This window comes from Pteropus alecto, unplaced genomic scaffold (assembly GCF_000325575.1).
Source record: "Pteropus alecto unplaced genomic scaffold, ASM32557v1 scaffold57, whole genome shotgun sequence".
NCBI lineage: Eukaryota > Metazoa > Chordata > Mammalia > Chiroptera > Pteropodidae > Pteropus > Pteropus alecto.
The window spans coordinates 5,108,639-5,121,456 of NW_006442508.1; the positions used below are offsets into that span (position 1 = coordinate 5,108,639).

At 29.9% G+C, this 12,818-nt stretch overlaps 1 protein-coding gene across 1 annotated transcript in view; it reads right to left on the reverse strand.

The window, feature by feature from the left end:
* The window catches only part of GABRG1 (gamma-aminobutyric acid type A receptor gamma1 subunit), a 57,244-nt gene that overhangs the window by 12,675 nt on the left and 31,751 nt on the right, over positions 1-12,818 (reverse strand). The window contains exons 4-7 of the mRNA XM_006922469.1: positions 4,735-4,955; positions 4,017-4,099; positions 659-796; positions 391-543 (exon numbers count right to left, since the gene is read on the reverse strand). Coding sequence (XP_006922531.1) covers positions 391-543; positions 659-796; positions 4,017-4,099; positions 4,735-4,955 — 595 coding nt within the window. The remainder of the gene's footprint in view (positions 1-390; positions 544-658; positions 797-4,016; positions 4,100-4,734; positions 4,956-12,818) is intronic.

Genomic DNA, 12,818 nt, shown 5'->3' on the forward strand with positions numbered 1-12,818 from the left:
TAAACACACACCAGTCAATAAATGGTCACTATAAGTGATTCAGCTAAAAAAAAAATAAAATAAAATCTTGATGAAAAGTGACTGAAATGTTGACTAAATTAAGATTCAGGGATTATGTATGATTTTCAAGTGAAAATTCTTGCTGTTTATTTATGCTTTTTTTGACCCCTATTAGCAGGAAAATATTTTCTGAAATTTCAACTTCTTTACAATTCTATTTCTGACTTGTTTTTCATATGTTTTTTTTCAACATCATATTGAACCAGAGCATCTGTTAATCTTTGATTGCAGTGCAGAGGAATATTCTAATATATTCAACTATAAACTTTTACCACATTAAAATATTTGTAAAAGTCCTATGATACTATAGCAAAATATTATATGTCATACCCAGTGAGGTTCTTGCAGGTACCGCATCTTTATTGATCCAAAAAGACACCCAAGAAAGAACAACTGTCAGAATACATGGAATATAGGTCTGAATAGTGAAATATCCCATTCGTCTGCTCAGATCAAAAAAAATTGTCATGATAATATAATCTCCTGGAAGAAAAAAAAAGTTTTATTTTAGATATAAAAATACATAAAACTATAGATTTCAATCCATAGACTTACATATAAATGCCATTTGATTCATTAATTTGTGTTTCTTTCTTACCAGAGATTGTGTGAGAAATTTCAGTTGAATTCCGTAACCCTACAAATGCAAACTGATATAATCTCCAATATTTAGGATCAGCCACTTCTACAGAAGGCTTTTTCCACTTATACTCAATTTCATTTTTAGGATATCCATCTAGACAAAAAATAAAAAGAAAATATGTAGATTAACAAGATCCAAATTTGTTAGTGTTGCACTTATCTAAAAAGAAATTTTTAAAAATTTTTCTTTATTTTTGTATTTTAATATACATTAAGTGCAGAAAATACTATACACATGAATGCATGTGTATAGTTTAAAGAATAATCACAGAATGATCAAATAATGATAATTCATGTAACTCCACTTAAATCAAGAAATAGAACCTTGTTAGCATCCAGGAAAACTCATGTGTCCACTCGAATATAACCTTTCCTCTCCTAACTAGAGGTAACCACTAACCTGATTTCTGTGATAATTCTTCCCTTGTTTTTTTGTAATAGATGTTCTGTTGTGCATTTCTGAAAAATATAGCTTAATTTAGTTTTTTTTTTAACTCTACTTGATAGCTGCTATATTGGATGAATTATTTTATATTTTACTTCTTTTAATATCATGTCGTTAATAGTTATTCATGCTGTTGTATGTAGCTATATTAAATGTGTTGCATTATAAAAATGTACTAAAATTTATTTATCTATTTTACTGTTGTAGACACTTGTAATGTTTCCTGCTGGCTATTACTAACATTGATGCTAGTAATACCACTGTACATGCTTCACAAAACACCTATGTAAAGCTTTCTCTGTGATGTATACCTGGGTATAGAGTAGCTGTGTCATGTGTTACATAGAATTTCCACTTTATGAGATAACGTGAGGCTTTTTTTCCTTAAAAAATATACCAAGCTATTTTCTCACCAGCTAGTGTGAAAATACATGTGGATCCATATACTCATTAAATTCAATGTGGACAATCTTCTTTATTTTTACTGGTCTGTAGGGTATATTTTACTTTATATTTTTCTGATTATGAATGAAACCCAGCAATTTTTCAGATCTTTATTAGATCATTGGGTTTCTACTTTGGATAACTGCTTGTTCAACTACCCATGATTTTATTGAATTTTCTCATTATTTCTTCCTTTTTGTCTAAATTCTTTCTATTTTCTAGATACACACTTATTTGTGTTTGAAATGTCTTTGTCTTCTTTATAGCTGTCTAAAACTAATCTGCATCTTTTCAAAAAGGATATGTTTTTGTCTCTGTTACCTGTCAGCAAAATCCATGAAGGCTTTTTGGATCAATCAAGTGAAGGGAAATTGGGCTCTAAATTCATGTGAGGGCAGGCTCGTTAATTAATTCTCTTAAGGAGTTATTTCATCTTGGTATGATGATTACAGAGATAATTTTTCTTTTAGACTTTACTGGTTGTGGCGTGTGTGTGTGTGTGTGTGTGTGTGTATGTGTGTGTACATGGGAGTGTGTGCGTGAGGGAGTTCTTCAGGTCATCCTATGTGTCCAGCCTTTTGCAACTCAACTATATGTAGAGATTATGTTCTATTATATATCCAATCCACAAGGCTGTCAAAATCAAAGCTTAAATTGACCTTGCTTGGCAAACGTCTTCAGGTCAAAATTGGCTACAAATTTTTCTTTCCGGCTTCAATTTTTTAAGTGGATTTTTGTGGCAGAAAATTTCTTCCTAGTGATCACTAATATGTTTTTGAGAATATTTTAAAATATAAAGTTTTATGTTGTTTTCAACAGAAAGGTCAGCGTACCATATTACAGGAACAGAATTCAATATTAACTTTAAAGATTTCCACAACGCCATCATTTTGCACCATCAGCCATGCAGTGAAAAAGCTATCATCTCTCCACAGACATGTTTAAGAATCTGCTTTCTCTTCCTTTTTTCCATCTTTCCTCTTTTGTTCTGTTGAGTTCTATCCATCTTGCTTTTCCATATTTATTGTTTTCCTTTTTATTATCATTGTAGAGGCAATAAAAAGAATGTAGTCACATTACATAGATGTGTAGGCAGAAATAAAAACAGTGAGCTAGTTACTTAACTACTCTAAATCTCATGATAATTTTAAAATGGGAGCTGTAATAAAATATTCCAAATATATTTGTTGTAAAATATTAGATGCAGAAGGCTTAATTGTCTACTGGACCCATTATGTGCCTGAAGAGTGCCTGAAGAAAAGATTATTTTGTTTATGTCAGTGGTACCCAATTGCATTAGGGATAGATTATTAATTCCCAATAATGGCAGTATCACAAAAAATAATTTAGGCATGGTACCTAGAGTAGAATACAATAATTGCTACATCTTCAAACATTTGTATATTAACTATTCCTTAAGTGTTTTTATTAATCAAGTCTCTGCTGTGATTTGGCTGTTTTATTTACTGAGAAGCTAATATGAAGTATGAGATTATAAATTAAAAAGACATTTTGATGAGGCAAAAATTATTAAGAAAAGTCAAGAAAATCATTAATAAAAGTGACAACAGATATTTGAGAATTTCATAAATGAAGAAGATAAGACTTATGAATACTTATAATCTATTGTGAAAGATTCTAGAATGTAATATATTAAAAAATCAAGTTTCAAAGAAGAAAAATAGCATTAGATAATTTGTGAATATAGGCAATAACATTTTAAAAATTCATTTTACATTTTATATTTATAAAAATATATGTGGTAATAAATATTTTAGTATACATAAAATAAATTGTTATTGATGTAGAAAGAGTCTAATCATTTCCTTGGAACAAAATTCTAGGGTTTTATATTTAAGTTATTTAGCTCTAATCATTTCTCTGCATTTCATTCTTTTTTTTTTTTTAAATTAACATTTCTACCTTGGCTTTTCAACTCATTAAGCTCTTCGCAAATATTTGCCATTCATGTAGTAAATACTCTTCACCAAATCAATTTTTTAACATTTTAAAATCTAATGTAATAAAGTTAAATCTTGCCTCAGGAAGATGAATAAAATCTGAAGGAATTCTTTAGTCATGACAGTGCAAAAATACTTTAATGCAAACCTATCTTAAGTACTCCTTTATTAAATCAAAATACAAAAAGGGCACTTGGATATAACTAAAATTTGCAAAGAATGATATAAAAATATATACATTCAATAAGTATTTTTGTCATTTTTTTTACAGTTCAAAGCAAGAAATAAATATTTCACTTATAATTATTTTTTATCTAAGAGAGTTGAACATAATAAATATGTTCTGAGTTAATACATTTCTAAAAACTATATAAATTGTATTTTAGCACTTTTATTTTATATTTTTAAATAAACAGTACCTGGGGCTAAAATTATATAAAGTTGTCATGTATTTTATTACTTACAGCTTGAAAATTCCAGTGGACAGGAATGTTCATCCATTGGAAAGTTATGAAGCTGAAGATAACATTCTGCATTAATTGTCAATCTATTTAGATAGAAAAATAAATATTAAAAAATGAGAAATAATTTCAAGAATCAGAGGTCTTTTCCTTAAATTTCATGATTTTGGCCTACACTAATAAACTTTGATATATTAGAAAATAAAACTTCAAAATCTCAAAGTCTTAAGTGATAATAATAAGAAGAAAATTCTAACATTTTCCTCCCCAGCTGGTATACATTTAGTATAATCTCTGTTTACGATTAAAAAATGTGTATTTCTGGAGGTCAACAAACACACATGTGCATGCATACACACAATTAACAAAGTGTACATGGTTAAGTATGGTGACTTTTTTTCCTTAATTTATCATGAACATCTTTCCATTGAGGATTATTCTTAATAAACAGATATGTTCAAGATGATGAATTGAATAAACTTAAAGCTTACATGTTAACATTCATGTAATCCTTTTGTAAGGTTGTTTTACTATATCATTGAAAATCAGCATTACTTTGAGCTTAAATGTTTACAAAATATCGTACCATTTTAGATTTTAATGTTTAAAAGGAACTCCATATTTATTGCTTTGCAACTTTAAAAAGGAAAATTTATAAGTTGATCAAATATTAGTATGAAAAATAAATTAGAGCAATTCCATTTTTTTAAAATAGTATTACCGTAGAGTATATAGAACTCTTCCATCATTCCATATTCGAAGCAGACGATTAGGGGTTGTTATCCAATGAGCATCAGATTTTCTTGAGTTTCTGAAGAAAGTGTCAGGAATCCAAATTTTTCCAACCATATTACTGTTAAGCATAAGCACTTTCATTGTACTATTGAATTTTAAACGACTATCAAACCAGGTTTGGGCAAAAATTATATCAATCGTGTATTCCTAAAAAGATAAAATAGTAAAGCCATTATTTTAGATGTTTCCTTAGATGTTTGAATATTTTATATTATAAAGTTTCTGTAAATAGCACATAAGCTCAGTGTTTTTTGGAGAAAAATGTATGCCATACTGTTAACCTTTCTTTAATTGCTTACATGAGTTATGTAAAAACAATCCAAGATTTTTAATAATTGCTGCTATACAGCGTGGCTTTAACTTTTTATAAATTTTAGTTAAGATTTTATAATATATAGTGTACAGTCATTAAATATAAAAGCAAATTATCTTAATGTTAACAATTATATTAATTTTTTCTGATATTTACATGGTACTTAAGTCACAGAAAAAAATCACAATATATACAAATTAAGATGCAAATACTCACCAAATTATCAAAAAGTCTTTACATTGTTCTTTGTCCAAAAAATTAATTACAATTACTTAGATCTACTGTTTTCAAACGTTATAAAGCAAATGCACATATACACACGCACAGCCATACACACACACAAACAAACTTTATTCTTGGGCAGCTTCACAATAGTTACTTTTTTTCCCTATCCTGACTTCTTCTCAGACTAGATGTCTTTTCTTTAGAGTAAACTAGCCTTTTTTCAAGCAGCCTCTTTGACTGACACAAATAATTGACCATTCAGAATCTAACAGTGTTAGTAATCTAAACTGTGTTAGTAACATGGTTTCTGGTTTTAATAGTAAATGCAAATAAAGGAAGTCTTGCACTCATTGTGATGAGTAGATTATCACTAGATGTGTAGATTCTAGGAAGAGTAGTTAATAGACCTGATGCACCAGAATTAATTACATTGTTCTTTTGTATGGAGTCAAAGACCAGAAACTACCTAAAATAAAGGCAGAAGCTTACATACCTGCCGTGATTATGGCTTGGCAATGATCCAACACTGGCTGGTAGAGGGACTCTCATGCTGCTTGGTAGGTATGCTTGGCTGCAGTATTCCTAATGGTATTAAAGGTGGAACTTGAGAACTAACTTGTCTAGCAGTGGGATTCAGCAAGCAGCTGTGAATCTTGCTTAGCAACTGACAGTACCTTCTTTAGAATACCTGTTTATAAAAATGCTAATCACTGTTGAAAGAGTTATGACTTTCAAAGGGTCAAGCTCTCCCAAGCAGTCTTGGGGAAATGTGAACAATCTTTTACACAAAATTATCTAGGATCATGAAGAGAAAGATATAGAGCATGTGTCTTGATAATCTGTCCTTCCCAAACCCTTTACAGAGGTTAATAATTCTGAGCTCTTTTAAATTGCTAGTTCTGTATAAATGTCTCACCGAGATAAGAAGGTCATTTAAGTTTGTACCATTTTATATGTAATCAAAAAATCCAATTTTGTTTACTCATTTGTATTAGTGTAATTTCTAGAAAATGATCAAACTGTGTTCTTGTACTTCATGTTCCCATTAAGAAGTTAAAATAATCTGCATAAAAAATAAGCAAAAGAAACATGAAAAGAAATTTCCATTCACTCAGAACAAAAAATGTGATAGCTTCTAGGATAAACATTTTGAGATAAGGAACAGTGTATTTAACATTTGATATCCAGTGTACATTAAGACTTACTTCTTCTTCTTGAAAGTTAGCTGAGAAAACAGCATTAGTAAATGAAGGTGAAGAAGTAAGCCATTTTGATTTCTAACTCAATCAATTCAAACCATAATTGATGAAAGTATATGTAGTAGTCTTCCTACTACACTGACACCTTTGCAATTATGCAATGTGTCCCATACTTAAACATATTATCTAGTTCAATATTACTGTCTTTCTAGTAATGGAAGAAACTTTACACAAAATGCAGATTTGCCTAAGTAATTATTATAGGTGCATAATTTCATCATGAGATTTGGTTAATCTTGATGTGGTCATTTTACCTTGACATTAATCTCTCCCTAAACTATCTATTCACTTGGCCAAAATAGCATGGTAAGCCAAATAATGGTAAGCAGTATTTGGATACTAAGTCTAAAATAGTATGGTAAGCCAAATAATGGTAAGCAGTAATTTGATACTAAGTCTATAGACATGTAGAGAAAAGATACAAGTGTAGTTTGCAGAGCAGGTTGGCGGGCTGAAGAACCACAGAAAAGTTAATGTTTTAGTCTTGAGTCAAAGGCAGCCTGGAGACAGAATCTCTTCTTACTCAAGGGACCTCAGTCTTTTCTCTTAATGTCTTCATCTGATTGGACGAGGCCCACCCATCTTATGAAGGATATTTTTATTTACTCGAAATTGACTGATTTAAATGTTAATCCTATTTTTAAAAAAGCCTTTACAGCAACATCTAGACTTGTGTTTGACAAATATCTGGGTACCATAGTGTACCCAAGCTGACACATAAAATAAACCATTGTAGAGCTATAAAAATAGGAAAGGACATTTAGGTATTCAGAAAGTCTTAATAAAATCCATGCATGTGTTTCTTTGTTAGATAAGATAAATTGAATCATTGCTGTGGTAAGAAGTAATATATTCCCCCAGTTCATGTTATCTATACACTCTTTTCATTTTTGTCCCGTTTGTTACTCATTCTATTTCTCAGTGAAGTTTGTTTCATATTTCTCAACTGAATCGATTAATATATTACAAATTGTTTATCAGTAAATTCTTGTCTTTTTTTTTCTGCACTCCAAACTTATCTGAATGAATTCTCTCAAAGTGTAAACTGAGAGTCGGAGTCAGGTAGTTGCAGTGGAATGGTGACAAAGTCATTTGCGTTTCACACTCTAGTTCTATTCTATGGCCCCATCTTATTGATAAGAAATGTTTGTTTGTTTATTTGTTTTATCTCTTTTTGCCTGCCTTCTGTAAATATTTGTCAGTGGATTCAGAATCTAGGCACAGGGACAAAAGTGAGGGAATTATTTATTAGTCCTCTCAAATACCAAATATACACCAGAAAAATATGGATTACCATATATTTCCATGCAGATATCACCTTGTTAAAAAGTTCTCAGGTTCAACTTTGATATTTCATAAAGAAATCTTGAATTCTACTTTTCATCTGGAGGACTCCCAAAATAAACCATATAATTATATGCAAAACAATTTCAAAATGTTAGTTACCTACATTAAGATTACTGCATAAAATTAAACATACAATATTGCCTATTCCCTGTACTATTCACAGGAGAATAAGAGGTGGGACTGTCCTCCTTCAAGGTGTTCACTGGTAAGATGGGAAAAGTCATAGACATGTCAACATTTCTTTTTATCAGTCTACCATAAGAAATCCATTACTTTGGATCTTGAAATTTTAAACAACAAGGTCCTCTAAACATTTATAAATTTGTGAATTTAACCTCTCGCAGTTACATATGTTTTTGGAACATTCATCAAAATTATGCCCAACTGATATCAAATATAACATAGCAGGATAATTCCTTGAACAAACTCTAAGAACTTTCCCAATGTGTAGACATCAAATGATTTTCACCATCACTCTGTTATTATGAAATGAATATGCACATGGAATGCTCAGCCTCTGCCACATGGGGAGCTGAAGTGAAACGAAGACAACTGAGAAGGCAGAAGAAAGGCTTTCTAGACTCACTACAGCACTGCATCAAACACAAAGGAAAAAAACATGAATGGCCAGAAGAAAGGCAGCCAACTGACAAATCTGACACATCGTCAAGAGAGAAACTCATCTAAGCAGACAAAACCTATATCTGAAGATGATTTATTTAGAATGAGTCTGCTCTGCCTTATGCTTTAAATTGTTTATTACTATTTTATATATTCTCACCACTGTCCATAGACTTAATACAGAAAATGAAGAATTTTCCAACATTGTCAGTATACTGTTAGGATGGCATCACTTGCATTACTATTGAAAGCACTGGCTTCCAGTATTTACTTCAGTAGTTTGGATCCAATTGTGCATATCACAAGCTGAGTGCTCTTTCCAGAAAATTCAAGACTTATCACACATTTGCACAATTTCTATTATAAAAATTTTTATAATTTTCATTATAGCAAAATGTCACAAGTTAAGACCTTTAAATGAGTTTTCCTTCATATTTTAATTAAACTGCAGAGCAATCGATGTTAGTTTAAATCCATTTCCAATCTAAGACCTAAAAACTCTAGTACATAATTAAAAAACTTTGCACTAAGAAATATATAATAATAATTCATAGAATAATAGATAGGGCATTGACTTTTAATTGTATACATAATTTTTAACAGTTTTCAGATAATAAACAAAACCAATACTTATTAAAAGTGTGAGTTGTAATGAAAAGTTATAATATAGTGAAAGTTACTTTGGAAGTGAGAGTTGTAATGAAAAGTTATAATATAGTGTAAAGAATACTGGCTGAATGGAGTTAAAATATGATGTCAGTTCCAATTCTGTAACTTACTAGAATATAAGGTTAAATAAGTCACTTACTCTGTCTCACTAGAAACATGAGGGCACTAGGAAAAACCATTATTATGATTATTTCCCAGCTCTGAGGATCGATGATTATAAATTACAGATATTAACTTTTCAAAAAATGTTATAAACACAAAGATCTTAATATTTGATAAAATGGACATGATCTTCCAGTGACCCTTCCTCATAAAAGTATTTCCAATATATAGGTATCTTTGTTACTTTCATTAATTCTACTTAATTCCTGATAAATTTATAGTTGAAAATGGTTTAAGTCAGTGGCTGCCAATCTCAGATGACTAAAAGTCCCTGAAGAACATTTTCAAAATTCTGATTTCAGGTCCCTGTCCCAAATTACTGAATCACAATCTTCTGGAGAGATGTCTAAGAATTTTTATTTTTCTTTTAACCCATTTCTCATTTAGAAAAAAAAAAGTGCAGCTTGCTGCTAATGTTAATTTAACATCATGCATAAGAATGCTATGTTTTCTAGTATTTGACATTTGTAGCAATTGAGAATTACTATATTTTATAAATGGAAATATTACTACTAAAAACAGATTGTTATAAATAGACTAATGACATTCGTTTCTAAAAACTATCAATATACTAGAGTGATGTGAAAATAATAAAAGCAAAATATTTAGTAGCGAACTTTGGAAGTAAGTTATGGACTGTAATCTGCGAGTTATCTTGGGGTAAATGCTGAAGCTGCAAGCACCACTGGAGAGTATTCTTGGGACAAACATGAAATGGGTTAAAGAAAAAAAAATGTACTTTTCTTATGTATATAGCTTGAATTATAAAGGTTTTGAAATTTTTGACAAGATTCCCTTCCTTGAAGCATTTACGTTCAATATAGACTAGACTTCTGACTGGAATAAAAAAGTAAAAGAAACAAAAAGAAAAGGAAGAAATAGGTAAAGATACTCACTATACAAAATAACAAATATCTAAATGAAGACTTTTAGAGTATTTAAACACATTTTGAACTTCATATCCATAGATGGCAAGATTTTTGTCCATTATTCATTGAACTAAACAATGTAGACTGCTGACATGTCTCTAAAAACAAGCTCTCTATATTAAACACTATATGATAACATGTTTGTGTGTGTGTGTATTTCAAAAAGTTTGGTTTTGAACATTCAATATATGTATATAATTTTAGAATGTAATCTTCTAAAATGCTGAAATGTTAACCCTCTGAAGTTATCTTAGGCCATGTTAAAGTACCTCTACATGTGTTAAACTGATTCTTTTAGAAATTGTTTCTTTGTGTTTTTTTGTTATTGTGAAGCATTAACATTTGTCACTTTCCTCCTGTAAATAAATTTTATATTAAGAAATAAAACAATCAAAGTGGTTGCCTAATAACTTTGAGTTCAGCATTGAAAGCCCTTGGCAGGTACCATGTAATCCAAATAATTCAATCATTCATATATATATATGTTTCAGATGTTCAGCATAGTGGTTAAACATTTATATAATTAACCAAGTGATCTCCTGAATTACTAGTACACACTTGGCACTAGATATTACTGACTATATTCCCTATGCTGTACTTTACATCCTTGTGGCCCATGACTATTTTGTAATTACTAATTTATACTTCTTAATCCCTTCACCTTTTTCGCCCAGTCCCCCAACCTCCATCCCATCTGGCAATCAGCAGTTTGTTCTCTATCTATGAGTGTTTTCGTTTTGTTTGTTCATTTATTTTGTTCTTTAGATTCCACATATAAGTGAAATCATATGATATTTGTCTTTGCCTGACCAAATAATTCAATCTTAAAGATTTAAAAATAAAAGAGTCGTAAGGTACATTTGAATCAACTATAACAATTCTAATAGTGACTTGGAACAGATTGGTAAAAAGTAAAGCTAAACCCAGCTTTTAATCACATATATGAAAGTTTTAAATTAAAACAAACTATCTAGGCCCTTATTTTGCCAGACTTTCCTCTTTAAGCCTAGACTGAGACCAGAACTACCAAGCAGTAAAGGCCCACTCTACAACATTCTATATCTACTGATTCATAAAGGACTCAAAATTGTAACTAATCTGATATTCTAATTTGAGGCATAGAATTAGAAAATAATTCAAAATTGACATCTTTGAAGTCTGACAATAAATATCAGAGGTCTCAGAAGTGTTTGTACCCATGTCTTAAGAAAATAATTTGGATGACCAAAAGGATTTTGATAACATTACTCTTAATCACAACAAACTGTAAACATCCCAAATGTCAAATAATGGATTATTAAATACAGTACAAGTTTTCCCCTAATATTATGCAATATTTAAAGATTTTTTCAGGAAATAATTAAATGCAATAACAATCATGATATAAATGAATAGACACAATGTTATCAAACAATTTTATCTAATAATATGATAGCATGTACTAAAACTATATAAAGTTATGAAAAATGGTGGTAATGACAGTGAATACTGGATAATGATAATCTAGAACATTTAAATTTTCTTTGGCCTTGATCAAATATTCAATTTTCTCATATTAGTCATGTATTTATTTTACAGTAATGAAATAAACTATCTTAACAATTTTTTTTAGAAAAAATAGCATAGGGTCACCATTTGAAACTTAAAATATGTATGGGTCCACACACAGCCCCTTTCCTGGCCCCTCATCTTCTGTATTTATCTAATTTTCATTATTTAGCCATCCTCCCCACTAGAGTTTATGCTTCTTAAGGCCACATCCTTTAGTAGACAATGCATCAACTGTTACAATATAAGTTGTAAATACATATAATAAAAATAAAACCATGAACTAAAAAATTTGTTTACATTAAGAAATAAAATTATTTTGATAATTTGGGAGATTCAGAGATTAATTTAATTTTCAAGTTCTAAGATCTTTAATGTCATATTTATGAGGCAAATGAGCATACTGAGTCAAAGCTTAGAGATGAAAACAACACTCATTCATTTATAATTTTTATTTATCTTAATGTTGAATCAACATGTACTTACATTTTGTATTGTTTTAAAAAAAGTCTATGAAAAAATAAATTTTAGAGTATCTAATGTTAAAAAATAAAAATATTAATATAGAAAAGTAAAGAAATTAAAACTATGGTAATGAGCTTTAACATATTCTATAAACCACGCAACTAAAGCTAAAACTGTTAAACATAAATGCAGTTTTTCAAGTACTTTAATTCATCACATTCAGAAAGACCAAACTCCTCTTCCTTTCCATTAGCATATGCAGGTCAAATGTCCAGATAGGAAAAAAAAATCTTTTCATGTTTCTGCTGTTTCATAATTGCTCAACTTAATGTACCTTAATATAGCAAAAGGAATAAACAGGGTTTCTTTGATACCTAGGAGCTATGCTTCAGTCTTTATTTCCTTAAATCTAGAAGTGGCAGTAACAAAAAAGAAAAGGAAGAAAGGAGAGGTACTAGCAAAAAAGGAAAGA